The sequence below is a fragment of the Papio anubis genome, chromosome 20 (assembly GCF_008728515.1).
Source record: "Papio anubis isolate 15944 chromosome 20, Panubis1.0, whole genome shotgun sequence".
Lineage (NCBI taxonomy): Eukaryota > Metazoa > Chordata > Mammalia > Primates > Cercopithecidae > Papio > Papio anubis.
This window is the reverse complement of record NC_044995.1, coordinates 7,609,544-7,624,116: the sequence shown is the minus strand read 5'-3', so window position 1 is coordinate 7,624,116 and position 14,573 is coordinate 7,609,544. Positions and strand designations below refer to the sequence as shown.

The 14,573-nt window shown below is 46.3% G+C and overlaps 2 protein-coding genes across 8 annotated transcripts in view; both read left to right on the top strand.

Moving 5' to 3' along the window:
* The window catches only part of LOC101014050 (zinc finger protein 600), a 219,897-nt gene that overhangs the window by 50,986 nt on the left and 154,338 nt on the right, over positions 1–14,573 (top strand). The window lies entirely within an intron of this gene.
* Positions 5,487–14,573, top strand: part of ZNF320 (zinc finger protein 320) — a 28,289-nt gene continuing 19,202 nt past the window's right edge. For 4 of the 7 annotated variants that reach the window (XR_004180435.1, XR_004180434.1, XR_004180431.1 and 1 more), the window contains exons 1-3: positions 9,148–9,266; positions 10,178–10,265; positions 12,569–12,695. Coding sequence is in view for 1 of the 7 variants with exons in the window: in XM_031660224.1 (XP_031516084.1) it covers positions 10,251–10,265; positions 12,569–12,695 (142 nt within the window). In the remaining 6 variants the exon portion in view is untranslated. Of the gene's footprint in view, positions 6,415–8,042; positions 8,107–9,147; positions 9,267–10,177; positions 10,266–12,568; positions 12,696–14,573 lie in introns of those variants that run through there. The other 3 variants (XR_004180432.1, XR_004180433.1, XR_004180436.1) reach the window with 3 other exon arrangements.

Here is a 14,573-nt window from a genome sequence, read left to right as displayed (position 1 = left end):
GCCCCAGCTCGTTGGGAGGTGTGGTGGGAGGACTGCTTGAGCCCTAGAGGTCGATGCAGTGAGCAGTGTTCCCACCACTGTATTCCAGCCGGGATATATAACTAGGTCCTGTTTCCAGGAAAAAAAAAAAAAATTCCAGCTTGAAAATAAAATATACATTTTCTAATTAGAGAAGACATGTAAAGTGAATTTAATATTACAATACATTTAGAAATTATTGATATGTTTTCAACGATGTTTATTGTACAATTATTATATTGCAGGAAAGAAATGTAAAAAAAAAAGGATATGAGAATGAGGACTAAGCTCTGATTTTTTTTAACTTGCCCAAATTCCTATCTAAGGGGTCTGGGGAGTCATGCCCTACAAAGCATAAATACTCATCAGATGGGTTTTATTTAATTCTATATATCCTGTCTCACTTTCCAGTCTGACTTTGGTGTAACATGTAACAAAGTCAAAATATTTTATCCCAAAACATGTTTCTTGCCGTATTTTGAAATGGTCCTGCAAAGCTGTTCTTTGTGAGGGGTTCATGTGCATCTGTAAAGAATCTCTGTTAACATAGCTAGATCTTTTTCTTCTAGGCCTTCCCAATCCTAAAGAGAGTAAGAAAGAATCTAGCACCTTTTAAATGTCTGAATAGAAAACATTTGTCATCTATTATCTGAGGGCAGCCAGCAGAAGACTTCAAAAGAACCCTGTTCTCCACAGTCCTTTATCTTAACCTGAACGTTTCCTCTCTATTGATCCCAGGTATTTAGACAAACGCAACCAATTGTCAATCAGAAAATGTTTCAATTTAACTAAAGCCTGGAAGCCCTCGATTTGAGTTGTCCTGCCTTTCTGAAGCAAGCAATGTATTTCTTGAATGTATTTGATTGATGTCTAATGCCTCCCTAAAATGTCTAAGAACAAGCTTTTCCGCATCACCTTGGACACATGTTCTGAGGACCTCCTGAGGGTTGTGTCACGGGCCATAGTCATTCATTTTAGCTAAGGATAAATCTCTTAAAATTTTTTACAGAGTTTGACTCTTTTCCACGACAAGAATAACTCATTCCAAGTGCAACATGAAATAACACATGTAAGAAATAAGTGGACATTTTATATGCACTGTTACAATGTCAGTGCTTTTTTTTTTGAAATCACTTTTTTTTCTTATTGAGGCGGAGGAAGGAGCTCTGGGGTAGAGGGTCTTACTTTGTCGCCCAGGCTGGCCTGGACCTCCGGGCTCAGCGGTCTTCCCGCCCCTGTTTCCTGAGTAGCTGGGACCCCAGCCTCTAGGCACCTCGCCCGCATCCCTGCTGTGTTTAAGCAGCAGGTGGTGACCTCACTCCTCCCTGGCCTGAGCCCTCCGCTCCGCACCCCAGGCGGTGGCCCTAGGGAAGTCTCTGGAGCTGAGCACAGGGTGGACTCTCCCACCCCAGTGAATGGAGAATAGAAAGGGAGAGGATTTCTATTCTGTTCTGTGGGCCATCAGCATGAAATTGGAGGTTTCGCTCAGGCAAGGCTTTGCATTTCGCATTCTAGTTTGCATTCCTGCCCTAGACAACTTCCAGGCTTTGGACATAAATTTCTAAAATTAATTTCAATAGCAAGGAACTTTCCTGGATCCAATGACCGCCTCACGTTGACTTCTCAGGGAGGTACTATTTCCCTGACTGCTGAGCTGATCCAGCCTCACTGGAGGGTTTCGCCTCCAAAACCCGGGAAACAGGCGCGGAGAGCGAGATGGAGAGAAGCTCAGGCCCCGCACGCTTCTCGCCCCACGGACCCCTCCCAGCCTAGGCCTCTTCTCCAGCCAGGACCCTGCTTTCTCTACCCGGCCCCGGCCTCGCTCAGGCCCCGCCCACCTCCTCGGGGGGCCGCCCAGGCCTGGCCTCTGTCCTGCGCTCATTGACACAGACCCGGAAGCGGATGGCGTGGACTGAAGGTCACGCCGCAGCGCGTGAGTTTCGTTCTGTTTTATGTGTGCTTCCCAGGCCTCTGGTGCTGCTATACCGGAGACGTTGGGTCCCCACAGACCTGGAAATTGCGACCCCTCTTTCTCAACCTAGAGCAAACTTGAGACGTCCGGGTGAGAGTCCGTGAGTCCTTTCCTTTTGAGTTTAAAGTGGCCCCGAGTCAGGTCCTGTACTCGGTCTTTCTGCAGTGGGGTCCAGTAGACACCTCCTATCGCGGAATTTTCCTCTCAAAACCCTTCCTGACCCGTCCTCCCGCCTCGCGCTGTTTCAAATCCTCACCCGCGAGTTCGATTCCCGTCCTGGGCGCCTCCCAACGTCACTGTCGTCAGCTTCAGGAGCGCAGCGCCTCAACCCCAGTTCCCGGGAGGCCCCGTCCTCTGCCTGGTCCTAAGATCCTGCAGACGCCACCCCTGTCCGAAGGCGCCATCGCCCCCCACCTCCCTTCTCGTGCCGGCCCTGTTGCTCCCCAGTTCCAACTCCCGGAAAACGAATACGTGCAATCCAGAAAGCACTCCACAGAGGGGAGTGGGCCCGAGCCAGCGTCTCCAGGGCCCCGTTTACAAAGTTTTATGGGGCCAAAGTATTTCTTTTGAGGTCCATATGGGCTACCCCTTATCTGGATAAAGGATTTGGCCCTTGGCCAACGAAATGCTGCCGTGAATTGGCCCGAGGCCAGAGCAGATGGGTGCCCTGTGCAGATGGAGGGTGTGGCCACTCCTGGGCTCTTTCCTTTCTATCTGAGACTTGCTGGAAGCGGGAGGGCGGTAGGGAGAGCGGCCTTTGATCCTTTGTTACTCCGGGGGGAAGATGGGGTTTTTCGTTTTTGTCTAGTTTTGGTAAGTTCGCGTTAATTGGTCTTAGATTCGCTGCCCCCAGATCCAGGACCCAGGTGTTTCTTATTTATTTATTTTTTTTTATTGGAGGTGGGTCTCACTCTGTTGCCCAGGCGGGAGAGCGGCCACAGGATAAAAGCTCACTGGATATTCGACGTCCTGGGCTCAAGGGATCCTGTCACCTCAGCCTCCAGAGTAGCTGGGACCACAGTCACGCGCCACCACACCGTGTTAATTTTTGTGTACTTGGTAGAGACGGGCTTTTGCCTTGTTGCTCAGGCTGGTCTCCAACTCCAGGGCTCAAGCGATCCAGCTGTATCGCCCTCCCAAAGTGCTAGGACGACAGGCATGAGCCACCATGCCTGCCTTGTTTCTTAATTAAAAAAAAATAAAAATAAAAAAGGCCATGTGCAATGGCTCATACCTGTCATCCCAGCACTTTGGGAGGCCAAGGTGGGCAGATCAACTGAGGTCAGGAGTTCAAGACCAGCCTAGCCAACATGGTGAAACCTTCTGTCAAATAAAATACAGAAATTAGCCAGGTGTGATGTCGGGCGCCTGTAATCCCAGCTACTCAGGAGGCTGAGGCAGGAAAATCCCTTGAACAGGGAGGGGGAGGTTGCAGTGAGACGAAATCATGCTGCTGCACTCCAGCCTGGGCAACAGCGAGACTCCATCTGAAAAAAATAAAATAACTACTTTTCAAATAAACTTTGGTAGAATCTTATGAGCTCACATCATTAATTTCCAACTCTGAGAGGTGTTCAAAATTTTCCTTTCACCCCAGATTTTATTAGATGTACATATTTTTAGCCATTTTAAAATAGTTTCTCTATGAAATTTGTTGTGTTCAGTTTACATAGAGGACTGCCTGCTTTCTAGTCAGTATCATATATTGGAAACATTTACTAGTACCTGATAAATGATTTTAGGTTGTTTCTTTCTTTCTTACTGTTTTTTTTGAGATGAAGTCTCCCTTCTGCTCCCAGGCTGGAGTGTGATGGCACAATCTCCGCTCACTGCAACCTCCGCCTTTTGGGTTCAAGCTATTCTCCTGCCTCAGCCCCCGAGTAGCTGGTATTACAGGCGCCTGTCACGACGCCTGGCTAATTTTTGTATTTCTAGTGGAGATGGGGTTTCACCATGTTGGCCAGGCTGGTCTTGAACTCCTGACCTCAGGTGATCCGCCTGCCTCAGCCTCAGCAAATGCTGGGATTACAGGCGTGAGCCACGGCGCCTGGACAATTTTAGGTTGTTTCAATGTGTACTTTATAAAGCTATCAAGGACCTATTTGTTTGTTTGTTTGTTTTGAGATGGAGTTTTGCTCTTATTGCCCAGGCTGGAGTGCAATAGCGTGATCTTGGCTCACCACACCTTCTACCTCCCGGGTTCAAGTGATTCTCCTGCCTCAGGTTCCCGAGTTGCTGGGATTACAAACATGTGCCACTATGCCCAGCTGATTTTGTATTTCTAGTGGAGATGGGGTTTCTCCGTGTTTGTCAGGCTGGTCTCAAACTCCTAACCTCAGGTGATCCACCCACCTCAGCCTCCCAAAGTGCTGGGATTTAAGGTGTCAGCCACTGTGCCCAGCCCCAGGACCTTTTTTCTTTACGCTAACATCAAAATTTAGTTCAAGTAGCCTATTCATTTTCTTTTCTTTTTTTTTTTTTTTTTTTTTGAGACGGAATCTCGCTCTGTCCCCCAGGCTGGAGTGCAGTGGCGCGATCTCGGCTCACTGCAAGCTCCGTCTCCTGGGTTCAGGCTATTCTGCCTCAGCCTCCCGAGTAGCTGGGACTACAGGCGCCCACCACCACGCCTGGCTAATTTTTTGTATTTTTTAGTAGAGACAGGGTTTCACCGGGTTAGCCAGGATGGTCTCGATCTCCTGACCTCGTGATCCGCCCGTCTCAGCCTCCCAAAGTGCTGGGATTACAGGCTTGAGCCACCGCGCCCGGCCAGCCTATTCATTTTCTTTCCTTATGTCATCTGATAAAATGGTGAGCTGTGAGCTTCTAAGTAAACATTTCCTTCAAGTTCCTCTGGTCGGTAATATTCCTTGCAGATGTTGAACGGTGGGTTGGATTATTTTGGAACCTTTTCCAGCAGAGCCCATGTGTTCATGAAGAAAACATTTCCTTACAGCTTATTTCTACCATTGCCTCTCTTTCAGTGTTTTTTATTGTTGTTTTGGGTTCTTTTTTTTTTTTTTTTTTTTGAGGTGGAATTTCACTCTTGTTACCCAGGCTGAAGTGCAATGGCACGGTCTCGGCTCACTGCAACCTCCGCCTCCCCAGTTCAAGTGATTCTCTTGCCTCGGCCTCCCTAATAGCTGGGATTATAGGCTTGTGCCACCACGCCCAACTACTTTTGTATCTTTAGTAGCGACAGGGTTTTTCCATGTTGGTCAGGCTGGTCTCGAACTCCCTGCCTCAGGTGATCCACCCGCCTCGGCTTCCCAAAGTGCTGGGATTGCAGGCATGAGCCGCCGCGCCCCGCCAGGTTTTTTTTTTGTTTGTTTGTTTGTTTGTTTGTTTTTTGAGATGGAGTCTCACTCTGTCACCCAGGCTGGAGTGCAGTGGCGTGATCTTGGTTCAGTGCAACCTCTGCCTCCCGGGTTCCAATGATTCTGCTGCCTTAGCCTCCCGAGTAGCTGGGACTTCAGGCACACACCACCATGCCCAACTAATTTTTGTATTTTTAGTAGAAACCGGGTTTCACCATGAAGAACAGGATGGTCTCAATCTCCTGACCTCATGATCCGCCTGCCTCGGCCTCCCAAAGTGCTGGGATTACGGGCATGAGCCACCATACCTGACCTCTTTCAGTGTTTTAAACACCTATAGCTATGTGTTCACACTTGTGTTTATTTTTAATGTATTACTGTCATATTTCTGGGAAAATAATTACATGTTTAGGATTCATGCCATCAGAACCTTAGACATGGAGAGACACATTTCTTTTGCTCAGGTATATAAAAGATAGTCCTGGAATTTTCTTTATTTTTTTTTGAGACAGTCTCGCTGTGTCACCCAGACTGGAGTACAGTGGGGCAATCTGGCTCACTGCAGCCTCTGCCTTCCATGTTCAAGCGCTTCTCTTGATTCAGCCTCCAGAGTACCTGGGACTACAGGAGCCAGCAACCACACCCAGCTAATCTTTGTATTTTTAGTAGGGACAAGGTTTCACGATACTGGCCAGACTGTTCTCTGAACTCTTGACCCCAAGTGATCTGCCCACCTCGGCCTCCCAAAGTCCTGGGATTACAGGTGTGAGCCACCTTGCCCGACCCCTCTTCACTAGTTTTTAATTTACATAATGAATTCTGATTTGGATCCCATGTATTGAGTTTTTCCATTTAGTTACTGTATTTTTAGCCCGAGAGTCTCTGTGTAGTTCTTCATAATTTCTGTATGTTGGTTGACCTTTTCATTTTCTTCATGCATTACTTTTATGATTTCTCGAAGTTGTGTCTTAATTCAATGAGCTTCTAACTTTGTGGGAGGTGGAAGTGATGGGATCTCACTGTTTCCCCCAGGCCGGAGTGCAGTTGTGCAATCTTGGTTCACTTCAACCTCTGCTTTCCAGGCTCAAGCAATCCTCCCACCTCAGCCTGGTGAGTAGCTTTGGTTGTGTCCTTTCCAGGTTTTTGCTTATAGTATCTGAACTGAAGTTAATTTAAGTGTGTGTGGATGTAATTTGAAGTATGTGCAGAAGTGCATCCATGGATAAGCCTGTGATTTTTTTTGTTGAGACAGTCTCACTTGGTCGACAGGCTGGAGTGCAGTGGTGCCATCTCAGCCCACTGCAACCTCTGACTCCAGAGTTCAAGCGACTCTTTTGCCTCAGCCTCCCAAGTATCTGGAACAACAGGGGCATGCCAAAAAGCCCAGCTAACTTTTGTACTTGTAGTAGAGAGGCAGTTTCACCATATTGACCAAAATTGTCTCGATATCTTGATCTCATGATCTGCCTACCTCACCCTCCCAAAGTGCTGGGATTGCAGGCGTGAGGTAATGCGTGTGGCCAAGCCCATGGCTTATGTAGAAAACACATCATTTGCTCTCTCTCTCTATATATATATATATTATTATTATTATTTTGAGGAAGTCTTGCTCTGTTGCCCAGGCCCGCATTGGGGAGGTGCCCAGGGCCTGTCCTGCAAAAGAAGGTGTTCTTCCCTGCCCAGAGCCAGCCCCTGGAAAATGGGCTCCTCCGACATGTAGTTGTCCAAACCCCCCTGTGATTGTGTGGGCCAAAGAGATCAGGAGACAGAGAGAGCAGTAAAAAACCTGAGACAGAGAAAAGAATGAGAAAGGCCCATAAAAGATGGCAACATAGAAGATGGGTGAGGGATTTGCCAAGAGACAGTAAAAGTGGGAAAAAAAAAAAAAAGCAGCAGGAGAAAAGCAACTGGAGAAATGTAGAGAAAATCTAGATGTACAGAGAGATGAAGGACAGCAAGGTAGGGAGAGGGGCAGCAAAGAGGGAGGTTCATCAGAGTGAGGGAGAGGAGGAGGGATTTGGAGCCAGGGCAGACAGAACACAGTGGTGCTGGTGGCAAAGAGAACCGAGGGAGAACCACAGCAGGGAGGACACCTGGGGATCTGGGGTGCTAGAGAGTGGGGCCAGGGGGATATAACAGGGAAGAGAGAATTTAACAGGGAAAGCAGAGGAGACACAGAGATGGGAGAAGAGGCGGAAATCTGTGGAGATTGAGGATGATCTAAAGATTGGGGAGAGGGAGCAACAAGAGGTTAAGTAAGTTGTGGAGATGGAGCCTGGCTAATTTTTGTATTTTTAGTAGAGACAGGGTTTCACCATGTTGGCCAGGTTGGTCTCGAATTCCTGACCTCAGGCTGCCTAGACCTCCCAAAGTGCTGGGATTACAGGCTTGAGCCATCACATCTGGCCAGCCATGTTTTCATGATTGAAAAAATTTGCTTATATCTTAGTTCTACAGCTGACCCTCTTTCCTTATTTTCTTTTTGGTTTTTGTTTGTTTGTTTGGAACACAGTTTTGCTCTTGTTGCCCAGGCTGGAGTGCAATGGCGCGATCTTGGCTCCCTGCAACCTCCGCCTCCCAGGTTCAAGCGATTCTCCTGCCTCAGCCTTCCTGAGTAGCTGGGATTACAGCCATGCACCACCATGCCTAGATAATTTTTGTATTTTTAGTAGAGACGGGGGTTTCTCCATATTGCTCAGGCTGGTCTTGAACTCCTGACCTCAGGTGATCTGTCCGCCTTGAACTCCCAAAGTGCTGTGATTACAGGCCTGAACCACCCCGCCTGGCCTCTCTGTTTTCAAGGTCAGTAGCTGTGTGTTTACAGTTCTGCATTTTATAAATGTTACTGTAATTTTCTTGTAAGGAAGAATTAAATGTTGAGAGTCAATAGCATCAGAATCTTGCAAAAGAAGTTTCTTTAGCCCAGGTATGTGAAAGATGCTTTTTCAAAGAGAGGAGTAATAAGACCAACCCTTTCCATTAGCGCTTCCAGGCCTCCATGTAAGAATTCAGGCACACCTTCTCACTCACCTCAGACCTTCTCAGGATGACTCAGTGAATATGTCCCCCCTCTGAGGATATCACAGTGAAATCTAAAGCAGGTCATGTCAGTGCCTGGCAGGGAACCCTCCACCGGCTTCCCGTGTTCCCCAGAACAAAAGCCCAGCTCCTCACTGTGGCTCCACAGCCCTGTGTCCAGGTTCCCTGCCAGTGTCCAGCCTCCTCCTGGGAGCTTGCCCTCATCTGACTCCCTCTGCCCTGGTCACATTTGCTTTTCTCTTTCCCCAAACATCAAAACCCTTCCTGTCTCAAGTCATTTTCCCTGCTCTTACCCTATGTCCCTAAATGATCACAGCCCTCCCCCTTTCTGCTCCTTCAGCTCTAGGCTCAGAGCTGTCTCCCATGCCCTCCCACCCCCATCTGAAGTTCCCTCTGCCCGTCAGTCTCTATCATGTTACTCAGGTTTTATTATCTCTTTATGACATCAGAAATACTTTTTTTTTCTTTTTTTTTTTCTTTTTTTCTTTTTTTTTTTTTTGAGACGGAGTCTCGCTCTGTCGCCCAGGCTGGAGTGCAGTGGCCAGATCTCAGCTCACTGCAAGCTCCGCCTCCCGGGTTCCCGCTATTCTCCTGCCTCAGCCTCCCGAGTAGCTGGGACCACAGGCGCCGCCACCTCGCCCGGCTAATTTTTTGTGTTTTTAGTAGAGACGGGGTTTCGCCGTGTTAGCCAGGATGGTCTCGATCTCCTGACCTTGTGATCCGCCCGTCTCGGCCTCCCAAAGTGCTGGGATTACAGGCTTGAGCCACCGCGCCCGGCCTTTTTTTTTCTTTTTTCTCCTCAAACAGTCTCACTCTGTCCTCCAGGCTCTGAGTGCAGTCTTGTGATCTTGGCTCACTGTGACCTCTGTCTCCCGGGTTCGAGTTTTTCTTGTGCCGCAGCCTCCCAAGTAACTGAGATACAGGTACCACCCGCCACCACACCTAGCTAATTTTTGTATTTGTAGTATTTTATTTTTTATTTTATTTTATTTTAATTTATTTTTATTTTTATCTTTATTTTAGTCTTACTCTGTCACCCAGGCTGGAGTGTAGTGGCCTGATCTCAACCCATTGCAACCTCCACCTCCCAGGTTCAAGTGATCCTCCAACCTCAGCATCCCGAGTAGCTGGGATTACAGATGCCCACCAAGCCCAGCTATTTTTTGTATTTTTAATAAGAGACAGGGTTTCACCATGTTGGCCAGGCTGGTCTAGAACTCCTGACCTCAAGTAATCCACCCACCTTGGCCTTCCAGAGTGCTAGCATTACAAGCATGAACCACCGCACCTGGCCCAATTTTTGTATTTTTAGTAGAGACAGGATTTCACCATGTTGGCCAGGCTGGTCTCAAACTCCTGAGCACAAATGATCCTCTCACCTCAGCCTCCTAAGTAGCTGGAACCACAGACACACAGATGTGCACCACCATACCTGGCTAAGTTTTTGTATTTTTGGTAGAGATAGGGTTTCACCATGTTTCCCAGGCTAGTCACAAACTCCTGAGCTCAAGGGATCTACCCACCTTGGTCTCCCAGGGTGCTGGGATGACAGGTGTGAGCCACTGCACCCAGCCTCTGCATGGGGTTTGCTGAGGGCTGGGTCTGTGCCCTGAAGGGGAGCTCATTCCAGCCCAGCTCCCCACTGCTGCAGTGTGTGTGTGGGCTCCTCAGGAGGTGAGCGGGAGTTTTCCTGTAGGAATTTATCGTCCCTGGGGCAGTGGGCAGCATCGGAGACCATATTTCCCAGGGTGGGGTCTCCTTTGTATGTGTGGTTGTGTTACAGGGATGGGGTGTGTTGATTCTGAGCAATAAACAACATATTTTTAACATTCAGGATTGATTTCTAAAGACTCTTGGTATGTGAGGAAGAAACTCGGAAGAGGAAGAGGAAAGCAGAGGAGTCAGGGATGGCTCTTCCTCAGGTGAGATGATATTCTCGGTGGATTGTTCTGTCTCCTTCCTTTCAGAAACGCTGGGCCTTGGAGTTGGGAATCTTCTCTGAGTCTGAAGCGTCCTGCCTGACAGGTTTGCTCACACTCACCCATGCCTTCCCTCAGTCCCTCTCATCGTGCTTAGATTTTATCTCTTGTGACCCAGTGACATGAACTTGGGAAGAGGCTGCACTGGGCATGGTCCTGGGAAGGGCTCACACCAGACATGGATGGAGACGGGGTGAGGGTCCCGTGGCGTCAGTGCTGTTGGGCAGCAGGGATTGTTCAGGGGCCACATCTGGATGTACTGTCAGCTCTCTGTGGACCAGGATTAGAGCAGCTGCCAATGGAAGTCACCTATTAATGGGCACAAAGTACATGGTAAATTCTAGAAAAGGAGACCAATAATGAGAAATCTTTTCTGCAGTACATTTTTAGATAATTGAGTGAGTTACTGTGTTTCTGACTCAAAAAATTTTACTAATTAGAATGTAAAGTTCATACATAGATGTGAATGATACAAGAATGAGCCTATCATTATTTTAAGAATATGAAATCAGCCTAAATAATAGCAGGAGATTCATTAAACCATTCTTAGCACATTAAGCTCATGAAGACAGTGGTGTCACTGTGGAGAGGCTTGTGAAACAGGTGTTTGTGGTAAAAATGGTTACAATTTTTCTCAAATATGGTAGCGGTACTTTGTTTTTTATCCTAGAGGATAAAGCCATATTCTTATTCCACCTATTATCATTTTTTTTTTTTTCCCTGAAACACAGTCTTGCTCTGTCACCCAGGCTGGAGTATAGTGGCATGATCTTGGCTTACTATACCCTCCGACTCAGGTTCAAGCCATTCTCCATCCTCCAGGCCAGGCAGTTAAAAGGGTAATTGCTTCGTCTAGGATGAGGCATTTCCTGTTTCCTAGATCTGATGAGATTCCACCCACCACCAGCTGCCAAAGTATCCTTTTCTAGCAAGATGAGATTCCTTTTCAGTTAAACAAAACTTGCTATTTTTTTTTTTTTTTTTTGAGATGGAGTCTGGCTTTGTCACCAGACTGGAATGCAATGGCACTATCTCAGCTCACTGCAACCTCTGCCTCCCAGGTTCAAGTAATTCTCCTGCCCCGCTTCCTGAGTAGCTGGGACTCCATGTGCATGCCACCACACCCAGCTAATTTTTGTATTTTTAGTAGAGATGGGGTTTCGCCATGTTGGCCAGGCTGGTCTCAAATTCCTGACCTTGTGATCCACCCGCCTCAGCCTCCCAAAGTGTTGGGATTACAGACATGAGCCACCGCGCCTGGCAAAACTTGCTACATTTTATATTTTTAAAATCTGTGTGTGTGTGTGTATGTATATATATACACACATCCCCACACATACACACACACATTTATACGTATGTACAAACATGTATATATTTTGAAAATCTTTTATATTTTGAAAATTTGGGACAAATGACATTCCTTTGTATTAACATCTAATTTTTTTTGAGTCTGTGTAGGTTTTATTATTTTGTAAGCATTTACAGAATGGATTTTTGTGCTTTGACTAATTTTGTTTTCATGTATTTTATTTTATTTAGAGACAGGGTCTTGCTTTGTTGCCCAGGCTGGAGCGCCCTGGTGTGATCGTAGCTCCCTGAAAACCTCCACCCTCAGGGTCAAGCCATCCTCCCACCTCAGCCTTCCAAGTAGTTGGGACCACAGGTGCCTGCCACCATGCCTGGCTAATTTTCTTTTTTTGTTTTGTTTTGTTTTGTTTTTTATTTTGAGATGGAGTTTCTGTTGCCCGGGCTGGAGTACCGTGATGCAATCTGGGGTCACGGCAACCTCTGCCTCCCAGGATCAAGAGATTCTCCTGCCTCAGCCTCCCACGTAGCTGGGATTACAGGCATATGTCACTGCACCCAGCTGATCTTTAACTGTGGACATTGACATCTTTGAAGACATCACTCGTGCTGTGTCTCATCTAGATACTGAATGTCACTTGGTGTGTCCATAAAAGTTTCAAACATTTGTATAAAAGGAGCTTTGCTTTGATTTTTTATTCATTTCTTGTAGTTTTTACAAACATAAGAAATTGACACTGAGAGAATGTTATGGCCTCCTCAAAAATTACAATCAGCTACCACTGGGAAGACATCATGTGGTGAGAAATCCCTCACTCGGATTTGTCAGAACATTCACTACAATTAAATCCACGCTTTCCCCTTTCTCCTCTTCTCATTTTCTGTAAGGATAAGAACTCCTCCCAGAACCATTTCCTTAAAATGTGTTTTCATTTCAGGGTCTATTGACATTCAGGGATGTGGCCATAGAATTCTCTCAGGAGGAATGGAAATGCCTGGACCCTGCTCAGAGGACTCTATACAGAGACGTGATGCTGGAGAATTATAGGAACCTGGTCTCCCTGGGTGAGGATAACTTCCCTGCTGGGGATGTGCCCTTGTGTATCTTTGCATTTTCTCTGGGTTCTCTTGGGTGCCACATTCTTGCGTGACTAAAATGGAAGCCGTATTGAGTTAGAAATGAAAAGCTTCATGATGTAGCATCTGGACTTTCACTGTCCCCTTTGTTTAAATGTTCTACATTCTTCATGATAGCTCAATGTGGGTTCCAGAACTAAAGTAGGCATAAAACCTTATGGCAAGCGGGTGTGGTGGCTCACACCTGTCATCCCATCACCTTGGGAGGCTGGTGTAGATCACTTCATGTCAGAAAAAGGAGTTTTAAGTTAGCCTGGCCAACTTGGAGAGCCAATCTACAAAAATACAAAAATTAGCCAGATGTTGTGGTGCACCTGTAATCCAGCTCCTGGAAGGCTGAGGAAAGAGAATCCACCTGAACCCAGGAGGCCAAGGTTGCAGTGAGCCGAGAACACACTGCACACTCAGCCTGGGTGACAGAGCAAGACTGTGTCTCAAAAACAAAACGAAATCTTATAACTGACTTTTAAAGATATCAGTTTCCCCTGTTTGCTTCTCCTATACTTTCAATTCAGTAGTTCTTGGAAGAGCTCCATGTCCACATATTACACATATTACAGCGCTCCCTTGGCATTCAGAAGGAGGCAGTCAAGCCCGGAGCAATTAGTGAAATATTTTCCTAGATTCATCTATGGCCATCTTCTGGCCTAGAGGCGACGTAGGGCTGGGACTCAGAAGCTCCAGCACGTTATAGTCCCTTTCTTTTTTATAATAGGAGTCTCTTTCCTGACCTACTGTCTCCATGTTGGAGCAAGGGGAAGAGCCAGGACTGTGGAGAGTGAAGTGAAAATAGCAAAATATCCAGCTGGGAGGGAATGTATTACAGGTGTAAAGGCAGGTAGGCTCAGATGGGCAGGTGGAGCTCCACTGGCCTTCCACTAGTGTGTGAGGGAAACTCTGCAGAATTCGGAGGGAATTCTGTGGGAAAGAGAGAAGTTTCTATCCTGGGAAATCTCTGAAGGGACATCTTTCTTTGCTCCCATAACCCTTCTTCTCTTTCCTTATTTATTTCTTTTCTTTCTTTCTTTCTTTCTTTCTTTCTTTCTTTTCTTTCTTTTCTTTTCTTTCTTTTTCTTTCTTTTCTTTCTTTCTTTTCTTTCTTTCTTTCTTTCTTTCTTTCTTTCTTTCTTTCTTTTCTTTCTTTCTTTCTTTTCTTTCTTTCTTTCTTTCTTTCTTTCTTTCTTTCTTCTTTCTTTCTTTTCTTTCTTTCTTTCTTTCTTTCTTTCTTTCTTTCTTTCTTTCTTTCTTTCTTTCTTTCTTTCTTTTCTTTCTTTTCTTTCTTTTTCTTTCTTTTCTTTTCTTTGTTTCTTGATGACGTCACTCTTTCATGAGCTGCTGTGGTGCAGGTGGAGCGATCTTGGCTGCAGCCTCCACCTTTCGGGCTCAAAGGATTTTTGTGCCTCAGCTTTCTTGGAAGCTGGGACTGCAGTTGCTCACCAACATGCCCAGCTAATTTTTGTGTTTTTAGTACAGAAGGGATTTCACCATGTTGGTCAGGCTGGTCTCAAACCCCTAATCTCAAGTGATTCACCTGCCGCAGATTCCCAAAACTCTGGAATTATAGGCGCGAGCCGCCATGCCCAACCATTGTTATTATTTTAAATAGTTTTGTCTTTTAGTTCTTAGTAAACGTATAAGTGGTTGAAGCATGATTCCAGGGTAAATATAACAACCACGTTAGTATCCATTCCTTTCAGTATGCAGAAGTGAAGTGTGTTGTATTGATATATGGGAAGAGGTTATTGTTGCAGGTATGTTAAACATCTTAAATTATAGCACAATAATGAAACTTAAAATTTCCATAAC